Source organism: Ursus arctos, unplaced genomic scaffold (assembly GCF_023065955.2).
Source record: "Ursus arctos isolate Adak ecotype North America unplaced genomic scaffold, UrsArc2.0 scaffold_8, whole genome shotgun sequence".
Lineage (NCBI taxonomy): Eukaryota > Metazoa > Chordata > Mammalia > Carnivora > Ursidae > Ursus > Ursus arctos.
This window is the reverse complement of record NW_026623100.1, coordinates 83,448,602-83,471,683: the sequence shown is the minus strand read 5'-3', so window position 1 is coordinate 83,471,683 and position 23,082 is coordinate 83,448,602. Positions and strand designations below refer to the sequence as shown.

The 23,082-nt window shown below is 58.7% G+C and overlaps 1 protein-coding gene across 3 annotated transcripts in view; it reads right to left on the bottom strand.

Annotated features, from left to right (window-relative positions):
* Window positions 1–9,236: 9,236 nt before the first annotated feature.
* EIPR1 (EARP complex and GARP complex interacting protein 1) overlaps window positions 9,237–23,082 on the bottom strand; it is a 121,091-nt gene continuing 107,245 nt past the window's right edge. For all 3 annotated transcript variants that reach the window (XM_026518036.4, XM_026518042.4, XM_026518052.4), the window contains 4 exons: window positions 17,579–17,715; window positions 14,625–14,792; window positions 11,942–12,109; window positions 9,237–9,797 (listed from right to left, as the gene is read on the bottom strand). In XM_026518036.4, the coding sequence (XP_026373821.1) occupies window positions 9,623–9,797; window positions 11,942–12,109; window positions 14,625–14,792; window positions 17,579–17,715 (648 nt within the window). In that variant the 3' untranslated portion in view covers window positions 9,237–9,622. The remainder of the gene's footprint in view (window positions 9,798–11,941; window positions 12,110–14,624; window positions 14,793–17,578; window positions 17,716–23,082) is intronic.

The window sequence follows — 23,082 nt, the reverse complement described above, 5'->3', positions numbered from 1 at the left end:
TCTGAACGACCTGCTGGAGCCAGAGGTGTGCGGGCTGCAGGGAGGAGAGAACAAGCAACTGCAGGCCAGTGGTTGGGCCTCCCCCTCGCACACCCAGGGTTCTCGCAGCCCCCATGTGCACACAGCCCACCGCGCTGGCCCAGAACAGCAGTGGGCACCTTCCCTGGGGCCACGTCTGCTTCCAAAGCAGGGTGCATAGGGTCCAGGGCCCTGTGTTTCCAGCCCCCACCAAGGAGGACGAGCCCCAGCTGTCCCTCCAGAGACTCACCAGGACATTTCGTGCAGCCTCTGAGGAGACACGCCTGCCTCAGGCTGGCCCAACACCAACGAGGTTCCAGGTTCCAGGTGGTATAGACATCTGTTCCCAAACGCCTGCAGCAATTTCTCCACCCCTGCTGCCCAAACAGCAGTCTAGCCCCCAAAGTAGAAAGCAGGCAGGGTGTGGGTTTCAGACAGGCCCATCCCCACGCTGCAGTCTTTGCACGGAAAAATCCCTGCCCACGTGTGCGCTATGGTTAAAAAGGATGGACAAGTCCAACAGAGAAAGAGCTGATGTGATGAGACAGTTAGTGGCGGACGCCTTCACTGAGCACACTCTGAGCACACAGGTGGACACGAGGGCCTCGGTTCCGGAGTGTCACAGCCCACATCTGGTGTCGGCACACAGCCTGGAAGGCCAGGCTTCAGGCCTTACAGCTACAGCTCCCCTGAATCTGGGGGGGCTTGTTACAGATTCAGCCAGCAGACCACGACCTCGGTGTCACTGTGGCCTCGGAGGATGGACTACTTCCCCCCCCCCAGAGCCCTGAGCAACCAGGAAAGAGGCCGCCAGGCCACGAGGCAGCCCGGCACATAGACACAGCATGTGGGTGCCCCGGGGCCCAGCGCAGCCAAGCCCGGCCTTGGACAAAGCCATCCCCTGCCCCAATTCCCATCCCAGAGGAGCCAGGAGCAGAGTCGGCTGGTTGTCGCCTCTCCCCACTAGGTGTGGGGTTGGTTTGTGCCCAGCATCGGGAACGAGATCACGGCCATTGCCCCGTCATCATCACAACCACCTCGAAGAAGTACTGCCATTATAGCTCCCAGCGCACAGCCGGAGCTCCACGAGACGGAGGAGGCTTGTCCGAGACACGACAGCTCACGACAGTCCAGTCTCAATCCAAACCTGGTTTTTCTAGGTTTTCACCGTCGGCGCGAGATGGGGCCGTTTTGCCCAAGTCCCCCCCACGCTGCTTCTGCTCCCCGCAGAAGCTTTGAGTGCTTTTCACAACAGCCGATCACTACAAGCCACAAAAGTGTCCTGCTAGTCTCTGAATTAAGCACAAAGCCGCCTCAAAGCCAGACCCAGAGCATGGAGAGCCCCCCGCCCTGTCCCTGTAGTCAGTGGATACCACTCCCACTGCTGACATTTATGAAACAACGTGCATGGTGTCAGGAGGGTCAGAACCCAGGAGGGCCCAGAACATGCTGTTCTCACAACCAGGGGAATAGACATCTTTCCTGGCCTTAAGGAACACGTCCAACCAGGGGTGGGAAGTTAGGGATTCTCAACAAGGGCACGTCCCTCATGAGGCTCTGCAAGGAGCTGCCAGGCGTGTGCAGAAAGAACCAGGAATTATCAATCACTGTGGTGGTGGCAGGCATCCCTGCCAGAATGCACGGGAGGGACGAGGCGCACGGGAGGGACGAGGCACACTGGAGGGACGAGGCGCACGGAACGGCCAGGGTGGACTGCTGACCCCGTGTGAGCCCAGGCGCTCACTTCACGGAACGGCCAGGGTGGACTGCTGACCCCGTGTGAGCCCAGGCGCTCACTTCACCCCACAGACCCCACCTCTCCCTTTGGTCTCCAGGACCCAGAGGCCCCATTCTGCTGCTCGGCCGAGACCTCATGCACTGCCTGCACCCAGAGAGGCCTGCAGACAAAGGCCCCGTCCCCCCTGCATGTGTTTTCAGGCCTGTCTCCCAGAAAGAAGCAGGGAGCCAGAAGTGGTCCTTAGATGTGGCCGAGCAGGCCAGCAGCAGCTTGTCCCTGAAGGCCTTCTCTCGGCTGTCGCATCAGAATGTCTGGGTTCTGCAGCTGTCAGGTAATTCTGGTCAGAGAGCTGGTGATTCTCAGGCATCCATTCTCGGTTCCTCCTTCCCGGGAGCTAGGGATGAATTGCATCCCCCCCCCCCCCAAATTCCTATGTTGAAGCCCTAGCCTCCAGGTGGGGGTGAGCCTGTGCGAGTGATGAGGGGGGTGGGGACTGGTGTCCGGTAACAGAGACCCCACACAGCGTGCTTCCTCCCTCCCCATGAGGACACAGCAAGCCGGGAACCTGGTCCTCTCCAGAGCATCGGATCTCAGACTCCCAGCCCCTGGAACCCTGAGAAATAAGCACCCACTGTTTACACCGCCCACTGGGAGCTATTCTGTTCGGACCGCCCCACAGGCTAAGACACTGGGAAGGTTCACCCCCTGGCCTGTCCTGCCACCGAAAGAGTCACAGTTCAGGGCCCCAGCTGCCTCCCGGCCACCCCCCGACCATGGACCTGGAGGGCATGCCAAAATCACCCTGCCTGACACTGAACCACGATCCCCACCACAGGCAACAGCAGCCACAGACGAAGATCCATCCTCGTCCATCCCCCTCTGCTTAGAGACACCTCCGTTCCCAGAGCTATGGGAGCACCCAGCAGGACCCCCAGAGGCACCCCTGCTCCTCGCTGCCCGGGCTCGCACCCAGCCTGGCTCCAGCACTGTCCCTTCCAGCACCTGCGGCCCGGCCTTCTCCCCCCTCCCTCGCTGCTTCCCCGATGGAGCTACTGCCCCACACGTGGCCACGCCTCCACACATGCAAGGCCCAAGGATGGCTGCGGAGGGAGCCTGCGGGCCCCTGCACACACCCACTCTCCCCACCCTGTGCCCACTCTTGCCACTGGGCTCAGCCAGGCTCCACCTTCTGCCTGGAGGGTCCCCCCATGTGATGATGCCAGGGGGTGGGGGGTCTTCAGGAGACGGAGTCATCACCCTGACTCGGGGCCCATCTCTGTTACCGATGGCAGAGTGAAGAGGTCAGGGAACTCGTCTGTGATGCCTGATGAAGGGTTTACTAGGAGCCCAGAAAGTTCTGGGTGGTATCTGCAGTTTGTGCCTGCTTGCCCCTCCAACACCGGGGTCAGCTGTCCCTCGGCCCTCCCTCCTGCTGACCCGGGGGTACGCCGGCTCCAGATGCAGCAAGACGCAGGGAAAGCCTTCTGGCTTCATCTGAGACGGGAGCAATTGCATCCCGCCCGCTAGCTAAGTATGTATGCAGAAAAGGAAGCCGCTGGCCTCGAAGCAGCCTGGCACCCGCCTGCAGCAGGAGGGGCCGGAGACTCGCCCTCCTTGGGGCAGAGTGGCCTGGCCGCCAGCTGCCTGCTCTTCTTTGTATCCGCGAGCCCGACACAGCCCCCGTTAGTGCCCGAAAGTGCTCCAGAGCCTCGCTCCCCACCCCCTTGGCTCAAAGGCAGTGTGTGCCCCTCCTCGACCGGTCCTCATCTCAGGACTCGGGAGTTTTGGGGAGACCTGCCCCTCACCCGAGTGGGGCTGATGTTCCTGCTCAGAGCCCCACGACACACAGCTCCCATGTCCACGCAACCCGATCGTGGGCACGGCCACACAGCTGCTGTGTGCGATGTGCCCCTGCCCGTCATTCTCGTCTAGGGGATGAGCACCTGCATGAGGACTGACATGTCCGCAGCTCCAGGAAATGGGTGATTATAGATGCGACACTGCACGGTGTGCAGACCCCACATTGCAGTGGTGGCCCCGCCTGTGGCTGAGCCTGGGCCCGATGGCCCGAAGGAAAGTGGACCAGGACCCCCATGGTGGGTGCTCGCAGCCCCCAGGCAAGCACACAAGGACCCCACGCGCGGGAGCTGGAACCCAGATCTGAGCTGAGGGAGAACCCTAGGACTGAGCTCATCCTATCAGGGCCACGTGACAGGTACCCCAAACAAGATGTGGGGGCCGGTCTGGGTCACGCCAGGGATGGCAGCTCGGAGGAGACGGTAACTGCCACAAAGCCTTGGAGGTAGGACTGTCGCCCTCACCTGTGGGATGGGGGCGCCTCTGCTTGCTGGGTTGAGAGGAGGGGCCACAGCAGAATATGCTTCCCAATCTGCAAAGGGGCAAAGGTTAAGGACCTTTCTCCCAACAGGAGCGCCCATGCTCCCCTCTCCAGATGTCCGTACAACCCGAGCTGCAGCCGTGGCGCCAGCCCGGCCCGTGCGTGTGCACTCGCAGCTGCAGGTGGGGGCCCTGCCCGCCGGTGGGCCCTTCAGCTCCGTCCCTGGTGCCGGGCTGCACGCAGCAGCTGCTCGATCCATGCTTGCTGGACTGGACTGACAAGGCCACACGGCCAGCCGTGGCATAACAACTCTCAACACAGGCTGGTCGGAAGCGTGTGAGAAGGGGCGTGGGGAGCCCTGCACCAAGCCGTTTCCCCGCACTGCAGGCAGCACGAAGGTCAGCACTGGGAGGGCTCGGGGCTGCAGAGGGCTGGGAGCGCCAAGCCAAGAAACACAGATTCAGTGGGCGCATCTATGAGCCGGGGGAGCAGCGAGCCCGCCCAGCACCCACGACATCGGCAAGAACAGGGCACTTGGCTCCCTCCTGAGAAGGCTCTGAGCCGCCACGCAGGCCTGACTCTGCAGTAGCTTGGGGAAATTTCCAGAGGGGACTCTGGAGCCGGCTTTCCAAGAATGAGCAGAGTTGTGCCGGGTGGAGGAGGAAAAGCATGTCCGAAGAGGCCATGTAGCCTGACAGACAGCCTGACGCAGTTAGGGAGGCCAGCAGTGTTCACTCGGAGAGCCCCTTACTGCAGGGAGGTGGGACGCCGGTGGACAGGCAGGCTGGGCTCCGAACACGGGGATCGACAGTCAGTGAACAGACTGACCGACTGACGGAACAGCCAGTAAGTGCGATCACACACAGGGCAGCATCATCAGGTCAGCCTGTAGGCTGCGTCCCTGGCAAGCCACCAGGCTCCGTGAACACTAACCCATCACAGTCCTCGTCACCTTTTCCTGGGACCACAAAGTGCAGGAGCCAGGGGCCAGGGACGAGCTGTATGCCCCCTCCAAAGGCTGGTGTGCCTTTAAAGCTCTCCGACGTTACAGAAGAGGACAGCACGGAAGCTAAAGGAGGCACACGTCCACTAGGGACAGGAGGCAATGGGGTCTATCTTGACTTGTAGGTACGTTTCTATAGGCACAACGGCACCCTCCTTGGTGTACCAGGCCTGAGAGCCCCACTCCCTCTCTGCAACTAGCCCAGCTGCAGCTTCCAGTTCTTGAAAGTAATTAAGAGTTTGCATTTTTTCACGAATTTCACAAAAACTCAAGTTGTATCCGAAGTGGTATTTCAATTATCCATCCACATATCCACCAAGTGTTTTATCTCGAGACAGACGATCAGCTTTGGGGCATTGACTGATACTTTCCACAGAGACGACTAAGGCAGAGCCAAGGGGAGTGGAACCCCCTTCCAGACTCAGCGGCTCGTGCAAGTATGCCAGTGACCTCCACGCTGCCGGGCCGATGTACTCTGCCTGAGAGCCCCCGGTGACACCTGATAGCAGACAGGTCCTCTCCTAACCCTCGCTTCCCTTGGTTCCAGAACACCCCATGCATTGGGTCACTTGTGCCTCCCCCCTGCACCCCTCCTCTCTCCCCTGCAGGCCCTGCCCCCACGGCTTCATGCTGGGGCTCAGCCCTGATCTTCCCAGCACTGACCCCGTGGTGGTCAGCCCGAGGCTGCCCAGGCCAGCTCGACGATGACAACAGACTCCTCTCACCATGCACTCCTCTCACGTCATGACCTCTCCCTGGAGCTCAGCTCAAATATCCAAATACTGGTTGATGTGGTTGCTGGGCTGTCTCACAAACATCTCAAACTCGCAGCCCAAACCCGGCTGCTCACCTCCCTGACCCCCCACCCTGCAACCATTCTAGTCGCTCTGACCAAAAGCTAGGCCCTCCCCAGTTCCTCTCCTTGCCTCATACCTGTTTCTAATCTGTCAGCAAATTCCACGGCCCCACCTGCAGACCCATCCCGAAATCAAGCATCTCCGGCATCGCCGCCTTCCACGGGCCTCTCCACAGCACCTCGGCTGGCGCCCCCTGCGTCTCCGCGGTGCGCCTGCAGCAAGCAGCCCGTGCGGCCTCGTCATCACGGAGTCCTGGGAGCTCCGGCGCCGGAGAGGACAGCACGGCTCAGCCAGGCCTCTCAGGGGAAGGCTCCCTGCACGCTGCTGGGAGAGGCGGCACAGGACAACGACGTGGCAGTGAGCCTTTTGCTCACTCCTCCCCCGGGACCCCCTGGCCCGGACACGGTGCGGGCCTTCCAGTTCTGGCTGAAGAACTTCCACACGGCGGAGAGTCTCCTGCCATTCCAGGGAGACAGAGGCTTGTTTCCTCTCATCGCATTCTGTGGGGGCAGCAAAGACAGCAGCCGCCACAGGGGCCCACGGAAGCCGAGACTGGGGAAGGGGCCCTTCCTCTCTGATGGCCTGGAGCGTATGGTCCCCGGCAGGGGCGTCCGCTGCAGCCGTGTCCTCCTGTCGGGAGCCCAGGCCGGAGCGCTGCAGCGGAGCAGGGGCAGGAAAGCCCCCATCTGATGGCCGGGGCACTGAGGAGGGGGGCGCCAGCGGCCCGGACAGCACTGGGAAGGAGTCAGAGAGGGAAGAGCCCGTGAAAGTCTCCACCAGGTGGTTTAGGAACTCCCCGGGGACAGACACAGAGACTGGTGCCACGGGATAGTCCAGAAACCGCCCCACACGCGTGGGGCCAGTGAACTTCGGACACAGGCGCAAAAGCATGTCAGTGCAAGAAGTCTCCTAACAGAGGGGCCCAAAGACTCGGAGATCTCTGGGGGACAAAAACCCACGAGCAGAACCTGACACTTCATTTTTTAAAATCAGCTCTCAGTGAGCACAGAGCCAAATGTAAAATGTAAAACTAGGAAACTTTCAGAATGAAAGGGTGAGCTGGACCTCATCCAAACCCGAAGCCTGTGCTTGCAGGAGCCACGCAAAGAGAAGGGAGCGGGAGGAGGCGCCCGCCCATCGCGTGCGCTACGAAGGACCTGCGCGCAGAGCACAGGAGAGCTCGGCATCTCTCGTCCTTAAACACCAAGAACGAACAATTTAACTAGAAAGGTGGTCTGGGGCGCCGCTGAGCATCGGACTCTCGGTATCGGCTCACGTCATGATCTCAGGGTGGTGAGATCCAGGCCGCCGGCAGGCTCCGGGCTGGGCGTGGAGCCTGCTTGGGATTCTTTTCCCCTCCCTCCCCCTCTCTAAAATAAATACATAATATCTTAAAAAAAAAAAAAAGATTCTCCCCCCTCCTCCCGCTCATGCACTCTCTCTCCCTAAAATAACACGAGCTTCACCAGAATGATACGCAGACAGATGGTAAGTACGTACGCAATCGTTCCTCAGCATTCGCCGTGGGGGAAGCGCAAATGAGAGCCACCGCCAGCCACGCCACACACCTGCGAGAGGCCGAGGGAGCAGGGGCCAGCGTGGCAGAGAGCAGCAGCAGCTCAGGGGGGCGTCCGCACTCCCCGGCCCAGCAGCACGCTTCCAAGTGGACGCTAAGGCAGGGGTCAGTGCCCTTTCTTTGTGAAAGGTCCTAGGCAAACATTCTCGGCTTTGGGGACCACGCAGTCCCTGCTGCAGCTGCTGAGCCCCGCCGCTGTGCGTAAATGAACAGGTGGCCGTGTGCCAATAAAACTTTATTGACAAAAGCAGGCGGTAGCAGGGATTTGCCCGAAGTACAGCGTGCCAAGCCCTGCCCGGGAAAACGAAATTTGACGTTCAAACACCTAGACGCGAAGATTCACAGCAGCCCCGCTCGTGACCACCCGGAACTAGAAACAACGCGCACAGTGACTGGAAGAATCGACGGGCATCGCGCTGAGTGAAAGCGCCAGCCTCGGTCGCTTGCACAGGACACCCTCCGACAGACTAGGGGATGGCAACGCGTGGAGGCTGCCAGGGGCTGGCTGCAGGAGCAGAGGCTCCCAAGGAGCAGCAGGGATTTGGGGGTAATGACTGTTCCGAACACAGACTGGGAAGCTCTGCACACATTCAGTTCAGAGACTGTCACCGAAGCAACACATACAAAAGCAGAGGCAAAGCCTCCACCATAGTCCCGAGCCACCAGTCCATGCCTCTGCTCAGCAGCTTCTGTCCTCAGGGCTGGGCCTCCCGCCGTCCTCTCCCGCCACTCCAGTCTTACCAGCCTTCTCGTGCTCCTGGTCGGACCACGCCCACCAGGGCCTTTGCATACACTCTCCCTTGGCCGCAGCTCTCCCACACAGTCACTTCTCAGACAGGCCCTTCATTCAGGATCAGATTGCACCCCCCTCCACTCCTGCTCCCCACATACTTCCTCAGCCCTGCTCTGTACTCCCCTGGCATCTGGCCTATGTTTCTACGTCCAACAGAACAGATACACAACCTGCTGGCTGACAGGCTTTCCCAGCAGCAGTGTAGACCCCAGGTAGACCCTGACCTGTGCCTTACTCTCTCCTGCGCCTCTGGCATCTAGCACAGTGCCTGGCACACGAGAGGCATGCAGTTGAGGTCTCGGCAAACACATCTTCCTCCACCACCAGGCCCCATCTGTCCTTCCCTCACACCCCAGGCCGCACCTGTCCTCCCCTCTCTCCAGGCCCCATCTGTCCCCCCCTCCAAATCCCACCTGTCCTCCCCTCCCCGCCAGGCCTCCACCCGTCCTCCCCTCCCCCTCAGCCCACAGAGGAGGACCAGGCAAGAGTCTACATGCTCCATGTTCGGGATCACCAAGGAGTGGGGGGTCAGTATCATCTCGTGGGATTTCACGAGTGAGAGTGTGCTGCCCGAGGGCATGCACGCGGCTTCCGGGGATGAGGAGTCGCACACCCAATGCCATCGGCATGATGTGAGCAGGCCCCAGTACAGAGCAGCACATGAGATCGGGCGCCCGAGGCTAACAGGAGACACCTGGTCACTGTCAGGCTCAGAGCCCCCCAGGCCGGTCACCCCGATGCCATGGTCCACACACAGATGGCTCAGGCCCGCACCAGCCTGGGCCTGGATGCAAGGGTGCAGCGGCCCCTCCACCCACCGGCCTTTCTAGGCATGGACAGGGACCATGAACAGAGACCCAGAAACAAGACTGTGTGGGGCAGAGTTCTTGAAAGAATGAGCCAGGAGCCCGTGTAGCATGGCCTTGCTTATTTTATTTTTAATCTCAAGAGAAAAATGAGTTAATATTATGGAAATAAAGTTGTTTTTGTTTCATTTTGTTTTGTTTTTTAATGAAAGTCTCAACACCCTGAAAGAGACCAGAGAAAGCAAACAGTAACAGGGCAGACAGGAATCCACAGCAGCACGGCTCACGTCCAAGTGAGGACGACACTCCCGTCACCAGTGAGCGGAGACTGCAGGTGGGGTCGGCTGTGCCATTGGCAGAAGCTCCCTCGTTCCTTGTCAAGGCTCGCCAGAGAGGCAGGCAGTGCCGGTTCTCCAGACACAGATCTGTTTGGAAAGGGCCCCAAAGAGCCTCACGTCTTCGAGAACCTGTCAGAGGACAGATCGGGACGGGGCTAGAGCAGTATATGGTATTTCAGCGCCCGGGGCACCCTGTTGATGACGAGCCTCCCGTCGTAACTCAGGGAGGCAAAGAGCCAGGGGTCGGCGGACGACCAGTCCACGGCGTACACGCTGTCCTCGTGCTCCTCATAGGTCGCAATGACGCTGTCTTGTGGGGGCTCCTGGCTCCTGCAAGGCACCAGAGACACACGTGAGCCAGGCGGTGGGGCATCCTGCACAGGGCTGGCGGCCGGGGCCTCGCTCCCCTTCTCTGCGAGATGGGAAGACTGACAGCAGCCGGCGCTGGGCCGCAGACACCCTCATGCGGCCGTGAGGAGCAGGGTTCCCGCAGCGGTGTAGGAGAGCCATGCCGCCACCTGGTGACAACTTGTCTTCTCCAGCTGTGGAACAGTAGGGGCCGCAAGGTTCAGGGGGCGGTGACCGCAAATACCCACGAGGGCTGGGTAAAGGGTGACGAGATGCAGAAAGGACCCTAGGGACAGCGAGGGTGGCCCCGCCCTGCGCAGGGGTGAGGAGCTGGCCCAGGGCACACGGGACCCACCTACTGGGCAGGAAGGAGCCCCCTGGTCCTAGCCTCAGGCCTTGCAGTGCACTCGGCCACGGCTCCCACGTCACCTCCCCTTAAATTGGAGTGACCGCTCTCCTTCTCCAGGAACCCTGACCCAATGGCACCACCCGCATGACACCGCATGAGCTGGAGGAGCCCAGACCTTGCCTGGCGACTCAGACAGGACATCACGCGCTGCCCCTTCTGAGCGGCCACACCCAAAACCCGCCCCAAGGGCACGGGCTCCCCTGGCACTTTTCGTCCCATTTCTACACTCTGTGCTCCCGTACTCTCCGCAGGATGCTCTTCTTCCCAACAAGACACCCGCCTTCTGGGGCCCACCCCGGTCCCCAGTGCTGTGTCCCCATCCACCCCTTCCTGGAACACGGACCTGCTGTGCCCACTGGGGCTCTGTTAACAAATGCCGCATGAAAATCCTCTTGGGGATTCTAGTCTCCTGAGTTTAGTAAGACACGTGGATAGACCACGGAAGCAGGACGGTGGGGACACCAGTGTCGATGCCACTGCATCCACCAGCCTTCCCACCCCGTGAGCCACATGGGCGCCAGCTGTCCCCCCACGACACTGCGCGCAGAGAGGCTGGTGAGAGGCGCTAAAGCCCACGGCACCACGGTCGGGAGATCACGGCACCAAAAGCCACCATAACCGTGTTTCCAAACTATGGATCCACATGCTTGAACAGAAAGCAGACAGCTGTGGAAAAGGCCCCAACATAGAGATCTCTTCTCAAAAGTGAAGTCAGGGTAAGCTCCGGTAGGTGGAGGAAGAGTTCAGACAGCAGGACAGTAAAGAACCCGCAACAGGAGGACAAGCCCTGCTGTACTGTTGGGCTTGACCAGTACACTCAGCTGGGGCTTATTCCAGACCCTCCTCCTCTGTGATCCAGGAGCCGTGAGCCTCGGCAAGCAGCACCCCCACACAAGGAGTCTACTCGAAACACAAGAAATGTCCCCTTTACAGTCCACGTCGCTGACAGAAGACATGGGCTCTCCCGGCTTCTTTCTCCCGCGCACAGAAGCCGCACCCGCACTCCGCTCACAGCCGGGGACTCCGACGCGAGTCCTGGACCGGGGCACTTGTGCTCTGCACCAACCAGGAGTGGGACCCGCATGAGTCCCGGACCCCAGGAGCCCCCCTGTTGTCAGGGGCGTGAGCCCTGGTTTGAAGAGCTAGCCCTGAGCAGACGCAATTAGGACTGGAGGATTTGCGACCAAGAAGCGCCACCGCTGAGACGCGCCCCGAGGTTTCCCACGTTCCCTACGGAACCTCAGGGCGAAGAGGGCCGGGGAATGCCCGCGTTTGGGGCTGAGAGCGGTGGCGTGGAGTCTGCACCCCGCCACGGTGAGGGCCACTGGCCAGCGGCTGGACCACGCATCTCAAATCCAAGCCTGAGGAGAGGGCCTCGATGACAGTCTCACAGGGGCTAGCAAGTTCTCATTACTACCCGAGCGCACGTTTAAAGACGAGTGACAGTCTTGAAAATCTCCCGTATGGCTCAACAAGAACACGGACAGACAGCGATCAGGTGCACGTTTCAGAACCCACATGAGATGGCATGAGCTAACCTAACGCGACCCCACGCCCCCGGGCGGGGGCCTACGTGCTCCAGAACTGCGACCCCCGTGCCAGCAGCGGCGGAGGCCGCCCAGGCCACACACCCGGACGCCCCTGACGTGAGCTGGCTCGACCGCGAGGGGGTCTGGGAGAAGGGAGCCCCCACACCACCGAGAGCGTGCGCCCTTACTTCTCTTCTGGACGGCGCTCCTCCTGGTCACTCAGGTCATCGTCGTCCACCAGGTGGCCGAAGGGCTCGGAGGAGATGGACACCATGTTGGACAGGATGACCCTGCTGTCGCTGCTGCCCGTGAGGACAAGTTGGTCGTGCGAGTGGTTGTAGCGGACGTTCCACACCCTGGGGGCAAGCAGGCAGTTCTAGCTCCACTCAGACCTTCCCGGACAGGGTGACATTGGCATCACTCGATCCCAGACCGCACCGTCTGACGTGAGACGTTCCCAGCAGAGCCGGGCTTACCGCGTGTTTCTCTACAACCTTCTCTTACGTCCCGGCAAACAGAGACGAGACCAAATGGAAGCACAAAGCTCCGAGGGAGAGGAGGGCTTGCGGCTCACACTGCCAGCCGGGCTAAGTCCCAACGGCAACAACTACCCCAGAAGCAAAGTACAGATTAGAGACGACCTGGCAAAGGAGCCAAACCCCAGGGCCACGTCTGTGAGCAGCGGCCACGGGGCCCAGGGGCACACACTCCTAGGGAGCTCAGTGAGCAGAGCGGGGCGCCGGCAGTCCACACACGGGGTCAGGGAGACGGGTGTCTCTCCCCACACTGCGGCAATCACACAACTTACGGAATCTGGCAAAACCGTACTGTAGCATGCCAGGCTTTTAAGTGTCCTGACTGCAATCTCTACTCTGAACCGATAATACCTTGTATGCTAATTACTTGAATTTAAATTTTTTAAAAAAGGAAAAAAATGTCGTGACTGCAGAAACATGGCTTCTGCTAAGTAATTCAAAGAATCTACAGACACAGACCAGAAAAAGTCAACTCTCCTGGGATGTGCCCACCCTGGCCTGAGCGAGGACTCCGGACAGTATTTAGGTTCTTACTCTTCTAGATGTTTCTTCCACATACACACACACAAGCAGCAAAAATACACACGCAAGTGCACATACATAGACACGAACACAGGTGCAGACCCACGTGCAAGCACGCACACACCCTCACAAGCACACGTGCGCACGATCATGCACACAAGCACACACACAAGCACACGTGCTCACAGGCAGACAATCACACACACACTCACACACCCTCACAAGCACACGTGCGCACGATCACGCACACAAGCACACACACAAGCACACGTGCTCACAGGCAGACAATCACACACACACTCACACACCCTCACAAGCACACGTGCGCATGATCACGCACACAAGCACACACAAGCACACGTGCTCACAGGCAGATAATCACACACACACACCCTCACAAGCACACGTGCGCACGATCACGCACACAAGCACACACACAAGCACATGTGCTCACAGGCAGACAATCACACACACACTCACACACCCTCACAAGCACACGTGCGCATGATCACGCACACAAGCACACACAAGCACACGTGCTCACAGGCAGATAATCACACACACACACCCTCACAAGCACACGTGCGCACGATCACGCACAAGCACACGTGCACACGCCATCACAAGCAGACATGCTCACAGGCAATCACACACACAAACACACACCCTCACAAGCACACGTGTGCACGATCACGCACACAAGCACACACACAAGCACATGTGCTCACAGGCAGACAATCACACACACACTCACCCCCTCACAAGCACACGTGTGCACGATCACGCACAAGCACACGTGCACACGCCATCACAAGCAGACATGCTCACAGGCAATCACACACACAAACACACACCCTCACAAGCACACGTGTGCACGATCACGCACACAAGCACACACACAAGCACACGTGCTCACAGGCAGACAATCACACACACACACCCTCACAAGCACACGTGCGCACGATCACACACACAAGCACACGTGCTCACAGGCAATCACACACACACACCCCCTCACAAGCACATGTGCGCACAATCACGCACAAGCACACACACAAGCACACGTGCTCACAGGCAGACAATCACACACACAAGCATGCACACACCCTCACAAGCACACGTGTGCACGATCACGCACAAGCACACGTGCACATGCCGTCACAAGCAGACATGCTCACAGGCAATCACACACACAAACACACACCCTCACAAGCACACGTGCGCACGATCACGCACACAAGCACGCACTTACACATACAAACACACACACACGCTTCATTGAAATAAAAGCTAGCTTATACCGGGCACACTGGTCTGCTGTGGATCTCACTTACTTCAGCACGAAGTCCCTGGCATGCAGTAAACACGAAATAACGTTTCCAGAGCGACGGCTGCTCTTGGGCACCGTCCACGCCCCACACAGAGCTAGTCTCCTCCTCGCCCGCAGCACCATCCCTACTGCATGGGCGTCATGGACCGACCAACCGTCCCCTACTGATGGCCATTGGGGTGGTTTCCCACTCACGGCAAACGATGCTGTGTGAACATCTGTGCACACTGTTTTTGCATATCTGAACCAGCACTATTTCAAGAGAGCAGAGAATGCAATATTTTTCTTCTTTTCCTATGTTTATAAATCACAAACATTCAGATCTGGAATTAGTGTTTCTTTAGGAAAAATAAAACCGGGCTGATTGAATGATTCACAGCAGCACAAACTAAGCTGGTTTGTGCCTTTCCAAATGGGAAAGGAATTAGCAAAATAAATTACAAAAGCCCCCTCCCTTGAACCCACATGCAAAGAAGTCAGTACCAGTGGGAGTGTTCCTCCAGGGTCTTCACGGGCTCAGTGACATTTCGGGTGTCCCAGAACTTCACCTTGCAGTCGTCCCCGCAGCTGGCCAGGTAGTACTGCCTGTTGGGGTTGAAGTCGAGGTCCCGCACCAGCTGCCCGTGGGCGTTCTCTATGCAGTATATCTGGCTGCGGGAGAAAGCGAGGGGAGCACACAGGACAGCAAGCGGGTCATGACGACTCCACACTGTAGACTGGCCCTGTCTCCCGTTCGCCATCGAGTGCCAGCATTGGGGGACTGCTCGGCCCACCACAGCCATGCAGGCTGGGGCTCTCCCGTGCGACAGGACCAGCTCGGGTGCCAGGGGGCCTCAGTGCCTTTCACAGGGGGGCCCAGGCTGAGGCTTCTCTGGGAGCACCTCTGTGATCCCGCAAGCTGTGGAGGCGAAAGCTGGCTCATGGCTGTCCCAAATGTGACCTGGCACCTCAAGAAGAGAGCAAGTCAGCAGGACCGTGACAGCCTCGAGGAGTGGGGAGAGAGGCTGGAGAGCTGATCGAATTCCAGAAGGACACGGAAAAAGAAAAGCAAACGATTGGCCGCAGGCTGGGGTTGGGAGTACAGGGCTGTTGAGTCAAGAGACACTGACAGAGAGAAGGAAGAAAAAACTGGAAAAGCAATGAAGGGGACAGTGCGTGTCATGGCTGGGCTGTCCTTTATCCATTCTCAGCACCTCGCAATGCCAACACTCGAGGCGCTTCTGCCATGGCCCAGTGCAACATGGGAGACACAGGGTGGTTTTACAGTCAGTACACAGCTGTTTGGGGGGGGTGTGCACGCCCATACGCACACGCACGCACAGATGCACATGTCTGCACATACACACATGGGCACACGAGGCATACGTACACACAGACATGCATGTATGCACACACATACATGTGCGCATAGACCTAGCTGAAACCTTGACCGCCACTGCTCCAAAGGGCTCCTCAAAGCGTGTGAAATGAGGACTCTCCGTCAATTACGTCCTTCTGACGTCAGAAACCCAGAACAGAGGGGCAGGTCATCCAATGAGGCTGCACAATGGCTGGAACCAAAGACCCTGAACCCAGTCAGGAGGGGACAAGGCTTCTGCTGCCCACGCTGCTCTGGGCATTTCCTCCCCTGGTGTGACTCAGCCTCCCCCGCAAGCACTCCCTCTCCGCAGGCTTCCCAGCTGCGTGCTGGAGAGCCAGCGGTAGCCCTGCTTCCTGTAATCACCTGGCGCATCTGACAATCATGCTGAGTGTACGTTCTTCCGCCCTCGAGGTGGGTGATCCACTCCCCTCCATCCTTGCCCATGCTGGACTTCCTGGCCCTAAACCATTTCATATCTTGAAATGGTTTTTACATCCTGCAGTTTTCCAATATCTTTATCTTCCTCGTATCTTTTCCTAAAAGAAAATACCCCGAACCTTAAGACCTTGCAAGTGAAACTGGCAACTGTATAAAACTAAAACTCCGGCAGGTCGTGGGGCGCCCGGTGGACAGTCACACGTGCACGCACACCGGCCAGGGTATTCCTCGTGCCCTGAGGGCAGTGCTTCCAACACGAAAGCACAACACGTTCCACAAGCAACAGTAAGAGCACCCTGGGTAAATAAAAACCAAAGCCGTTTACAAAAGGAGATAACAATGAGCCAGGAGTCATCCCAGGGGGACAGAACCGGTGAGGGAGGTGCCTCTGCCCAAAGCCATGTCTGCTATCTTTGTGTGGGGTCTGTAACATCCTGTCTTAAGATACCGACATTCTTCACGTCCTTTCAAGAAAAATGCAAACACAGGGAAAGATGGCCCTGGGACCCGCAGAACTGGCTCTCGGGGGGCACGTTCCTCGGGCTTGGCGCCCTCGGCTCTCAGCTTCGGCTGTGAAACCGCACACGCCCCTCGAGCAGACGCGCGCATCCCTCGAGCGGACGCGCACACCCCTCGAGCGGGCGCGCACACCCCTCGAGCGGGCGCACACCCCTCAAGCAGGTATACACACCCCTCGAGCGGACGCGCACACCCCTCGAGCGGACACGCACATCCCTCGAGCGGACGCGCACACCCCTCGAGCGGACGCGCACACCCCTCGAGCAAGTAGACACACCCCTCGAGCAGACGCGCACACCCCTCGAGCGGGCGCACACACCCCTCGAGCAGACGCGCACACCCCTCGAGCAGGTGCACACGCCCTTTGAGCAGGTGCACACGCCCTGAGGAAATGGCAACTGATTATTTACTAGCCGCTAAGTATTCAGAGGGGCCACAGACCTAAATTTAAAGTTGTGCCCCCCCCCCGAAGGCAGCACACATTACTTGGTGACGTCCGTCTCTGCAGCTCAGTGATAAATTACGGCGTGCTGAGGGGTAAACTGTATCTTAAGAGCGATTGCACGGCTCCCGTTGCCACGGCAACAGATGTGCACACCATCACTCCTTTGCCTATCAAACCACACCTGGAACAGAAAAATCGCTCTTATTTGTTCCATTAGAACTGCTCGCTGCTGCACATAATGGCTTACGTGACAAAGTGCGCTTCCCCGAGAGCTGCGGGTCTTAAAGGCACAGAAACAGTCACAGGCAAGTCCACAAACTTCACCTGGGGGCTGCACCTGCCCACCTTGTGTGCCGATAAAAGGAGCGAGAGTCCGGTGGTCCCCCTCTCCTTGGTGAGGGGTTTCAAAACCCAATCCTGATTTTCATGATGAATGGCCGCCACTCACTCAAGGGACAGCCACACGGAACAGTAAACAAGCAAGCGAGGAAGGCCGATCCCCCCCCAGCAGGGCTGCCGGCTGGAGCCGGGCCAGAGAAACAAAACAAGACGTACGCCTTCCCGCAAAAACAGAGACGAAGACAGACAAGCCAGGTGCCACCAGGTACATCTGACGTGGAACCGCCCCCTTGCGGACGGACAGGGGCGCATCCGCGGGGTCATGCCGTCACTGACCTCATGCTCCGCGTGTCCCACCCTCGGATGGTCGTGTCATTCGCGGTGGCCACCTGGGTGCCAGTGTGGTGAGGGCTCCACCGCCCCGAGGTGAACTTCAGCTGTCCCTTCCCTTCCAGGGACGCCGAACTGGCCAGCTGGGAATTCGATGGTGTTTCAGGGAAAGAAGAAAAAAACAGTGATGTGAACCTTTTTTTTTCTGAAAATTTAAGAAGACATCCTGTATTCACAGGATGTTATTGAAAATAATTGAGAAGCTCTGTCTCTGTTTCCTTCCCTTAAAAGGCAAAACTGTTTGAACCTTACTTGGAAAAAACTATAAAACTGAGCACTGCAAAAAATAGAAAGCGTATTAATAGGCCCTGTATGCTTGCAGAACTCGCTAGGCTGTGCCTGGATCATCTGTCCCACCTGAAGGCAGCACGCTCAACACCTCAAACACCTGGCTTCGCCCGCGGGCACACGCAGGCCAGGGGGGTGCATGCGGCTGTTCCAGATACATGCGCCGGTCAGATGCTGGTCTCAGGACACATGCCTCCCACTCGCTGGCCTCCAGTTCCTCTCCCCGGAGCTCTGACCAAGACCTTGTGAGACCCCCTGGGGCTGTCTCTGGGCCAGCACCTCCGCATTCTGAGAGACGAGGAGCTCCCAGCCGTGAGCGGGGAGAAGACCTTCCTACCATGCGTGTCCCTGCCCACACGCCCACTGGCCCACGTGGCACTTGATGCACAAAGACGTATCACACTGGCCACATCGTTCTTCCGATTTGGGGGTTGGCTCTCTGCCCACACAGTGACTTCTAAAGGCAGAGACAGGCATCAGCAGAGCTCTCTGCCTCCCATCCCCTGGAGGCGTCACCCGATTCACCTTACCTTGAACACCAGCTTCATTCTTTGGAAGAGCCCTGGGCAGCGCCTGACGGAGGTTTGAGGAAGTCACGGGGGGCAGTGAGCATCCCCTGTGATTGTCCTGGGTCCTGCGGCCCATCTCAGTGGTTTATCGGGGCCCCTGAAGCACGGGTCAGGGCGAGACCCCAGACTCGAAACGGACAGGTCAGGGGTGGCCCCATAGACTCTGAGGGCAGTGCAAGGGGATTCAACTAGAGACTTGGGGGAGAGCACCCGTTTCCTCTCTGGCAGGTAAGGTAAGAAACATGATGGAGAACACATCTGTGAGATCGACTTCTCCAAGCAACCCCCTCATTCTATGCAGCACTGTAGCAACGGCCGCCCACCCAGGACACCCTCCCCTGCCCCACACAGGAGGCACTTCTCCCTTCTCTGCAAGGTTTCCTGGCTCAACTTGTCCCAGAAAATCTTTCTCCAAAAAAACACCATTTTCCTGCCTTATCAATGTCACATATCATGCAGGGAGCAGCCAACCCCCAAGGAGGCCTGGGGTGTGCAAGGATGTGGCAAGTGAGAAATGGAAGGGATAGCAGCTGGGGACAGAGGCAGAGGCCAGACACGCAACACGACTGGAGAACACAGGGCCTTCCAGGCCAAGCACAGCAGGGTCAAGCACGAAAGCCCCTGGTGCCCGTGAATGCCAGGCTGACACGGCTGCCATGAGTTCTTGGTGGGCCACAGAGAGCCACCGTGGGCAGCAGCGTGGGGCAGACCTGGAGGACAGAGCCTGAGGCCAGTCCTGTGGGGGTGAGAACAGCCGAGGTCAGGCGAGTGGTCACGGGGCAGAGTGGCCATGGGAACAGAAGGGGCCACCAGTGAGCCAGGACCCCACAGCCTCTCAGGGAGACGTCAGGAACCACGGGCACTGGGGACTCAGACACCAGGGCCCCCCACACCTCACTCCTGCACCTGTCCACACCCACTCGGAGCTTCTCTGGCTCCCTCCGGACCAGTGTCCTCACGGCCCCCAGAGGCAGGGGCAGGGGCGCCCAGAGCACCAGGGCCTGATACCCCACAGAAGACCAAGATGACCCTGAGACTCACCACGAAATTCCCAGGGAGGGACATGGCCTGGCTCAGCCTGTCAAGTGCAGTACCAGTCAGCAGCAGCCAACGGGGTGGGGTGACAAGAACACATAGACTGCGCGGTAACCGTGCTGGGAGCAACACCGTGCTGATGAAGGACGCGGCTCTGCCCTCCCGTCCTCTCCAGCTAGCTCAGCGACCCGGGCACCGGGGCCCATGGGCAGCACGAGGCACGAGGGTCTGGAGCAGGTGGTCCCACACGGAGCCCACTGGGGACCCCGCAGGGCATGCGGGCCACCACGCCAGAGCCACCACCACCAAGCCACAGAGAAAAGAGAACTGCCAGCAGGAAATTCGTAACAGGGACCCAGACCCTGAGCCACACGAGGACGGTGAGAAGAGCGATCGGCAGGAGGTGAAGATGGACTGTCCCAAGGGCAGCGACAAGCACACTTTCCAGGGGAGCCGCAGGACCTCAGATGCTAAAACTGGCTGTAAAATGTGTGTTAGAGACGCCGTGAGCTTATGCTTGGCTTTGACTGTTCTAACTCGTTTCAACCTCCACATAACAGCATCAGCTAAGAAGTATTTTCGTAGTTTCCCATTACGGAAAAAAAATTAAGTCAAACAAAATTCCTACAGGTGCAATTTCAGTTTTCTGAAGATGGAATTAAGTAAGATCGGGGAACATGAAAGGGTTGGATATATTTTCTAACTAATCAGCACTCAGTGTTCTAATTAATCGTCTATTAAACAAATGGATTCATCATCAAACTCTTCAGAAAGATGACAACATAAGGTCGCACCTTCAGAAGACAGGCCACGTATGTTCAGTGAAGCCACTTCCACGAGGCTGCTGAGGGGAAGCGCCACAGCGTCGCCCCCAACAGGGAAGACCTGGAGCCTTGTCACCAAGCTCTCAGCATCTGCGTCACTTCTCACCCCATCAGGACTCCGTGGAGACAAGCACCGTCTGCTTGCGGGGCCCACACCACAACAACAGTATCCTGGAAGCAAGTCAGTAACTAACGAATCCATCGGCCAAGCAGCCAGCAGCCGCGCAGCCATCGGCAAGCACATCGAGTGGCCCCAGCCACAATGAGTACAGCAGAGGGAAGGGCTGGCAGAGGGTCGGTGACCTGGCCCACATCACACCCACCTGCTGCCCAGGTGAGCACACTCCACGAGATGTAGCACTGGACCCTGCTGGCAACACCAACTGGTCATCAGCCACGGTGTGGGCCTGTCCCAGAGGAATCCGTGCAGGCACACCCATTTCACAGATGAGGACACCAAGGCACAGAGATTTAAAAACTGCAAATCAACCTGTGGCCAGGCCACAGTGAGAGATAACAAGGGAGGTCCAGATGCTGCAGAGAAAACAGAGCCAGTCCAGCTGGAGCAGCCAGAGAAAGGGACTGTGAGGTTTCAGGACCCAAGATGGCCTCTGGGGCTGCACAGAACTTGAACCAGCGGAAAACAGCAGTGAGGGATTCCTGCATAAACGGAGCAGAGATGGGAAACATAACCCCACTGGACTGGGGGGTGGTGCTGGGTGTCAGACAAAGGGGACGGGTGAGGGGGTACAGGCTGAGCCAGGGGGAGGTCAGCCCATCGGCACGAGGGCAGGAGGTAGGACTTCCCGTGGCAGGCAGGCAGCACCCAGGTCCTCACGACCTGCCTGACCCCTCCCTGGGTGTCGGCCATCAAACAGCAGAGCCCTCCGTGCTGAGGGGTGTCCTGTGATTACATTATCTGAGGTTCTCCCCATCTCACTGGCTTCTGTGAAGCTGGTGCCCACATGCAGGGAACAGAAAAGCACAGGCCTTCAGGCCAACCATATCCTGCCACAACCTCATCCAGAGCTTGGGGCAAGCCCCCTCCCCGGTCCAGTCCTCAGATGAGACCCAGCTGCCAACACCTGCACCACAGTCACATGAGAGACCTGAGGGGCAGCCAGCTTCCAGATCCCTGAGGTCCTCACAGAGACTGCCCTGACATGTGGGGCCATGGGACACAGCCACCTTTGTGATCACCTGTTAGAGAGAGACAGACTAGAGACACAAGTGCTAACCAGAGGAGAGGGGAGACCTCAAGTGAATCCTAGCAGCTCCAGGACAGGCCAGTTGAGCCCCCTGACTTCATAGCCAGGAAATCTAAGACCCAGAGAGGGTGGGCGACTCACCCTGCATCACACAGCTGGGGGGGGGCGGGCAGGAGCAGGACCTGCCTCCTGCTTCGACTCCTGGGCTCACTGTAGTGCATGATCTGCCCCGGCGACGGAAACTCCATGCCCCAGTCCGCTCTAATGACACGCTAAAATAGCCCTCGCCATCAACGTTTGGAGGCCTGCTCCGGGCAGCCGGCACGGCGTACACTCTACAGTTAAGCAATCACGTGGACTGGTGCTCCGGTGACATGGAGCGAGCGCCCAGCGAGAACTCCAGAGAGCGCAGGGCACACAGTGGTCTGCTTTTCAACATTAAAGAGAAATGTCCAGTGCTTCCCACCCCAGAAGGAATGATTAAAGCCACCCCACGAACTCTCCGGAGATGTAACTACCACCAGGGTGTGGACATAGGAACACAACTCTAATGAACAAAATGCTGCACCCTGCACTGTTGTGAGCAGTGCACGTGGCCATAGGTTCCCAAAGACAAGGACGGCACTCCGTGCAGCCAAGGCCCAGAGCTGACACACTTGGCGGAGGGAACGCAGTAGACAAAACATACGCGCTGCTCACCTCCGAAGATAAGAGAGGGGCAGCTGAGAAATGTTGGTGCTGCTTCTCACCTTCCTGGGAGGAGAGCAGCGAGGCGAAGCCGTGGCTTTCAGAGCGTAAGAGATAGAAAGCATCCCATACAAGCAAGTCCCACTGATGTGCCCGAGCTCCCGGACTGCCGGTGGGAGCTACGTGCTTCCATGACAGCCGTGACCACAAACTGAGCCCCTCTGCTCCTGGTCGGGCTCTGCTGCGAGCCCCTTCCCACCCCCAGGAATATCCTTCGCCTCTCTCAGGCTAGAAATTCCAGCCCCAGCTTTGAACATGAACCCCCTGAGCCAGAGCCCCAGCTCTGCTGCCAAGTGACTGGAGTGACCTAGTCCCTTTGAGCCTGGCGTCTCTCCCGTAACTCACTCAGGAAATGGAGCTATTCAAGAACCCACCCCGCAGGGCCATGAAAATTAAGTGATACCCTGAAGAGCATGGACAACACCCAGAGATCTGGTCTGTCTTCAGGGGTGGATGGAAGCCATGGGGCTGCTGCTTTCTTCTGGGGTGCAGGGCGAGTTGTCAGAAATGATGGAGCAGTGGGGGAGTAGACTCAGCAGGATAGCCCCAGCGCCTTGCTGCCCTCAGGACATGGAAGGAAAAGGGGAGGAAAACCAAACGGACGGGGAACGGGCATGGCTGGCCAAGACCCCCGGCTGCCGAGGCATGTGTGCACAGAGGTCTGCAGCAAGGCAGAGGCGGGTCCTGCCACCCCCCATCCCAAGCTATCCCAGGTCATGGGCGGGGGGGGGGGTCCCCGGTTCCTGAGTGTGGCTGCCCTGGCTCCACACCCCGGTGGG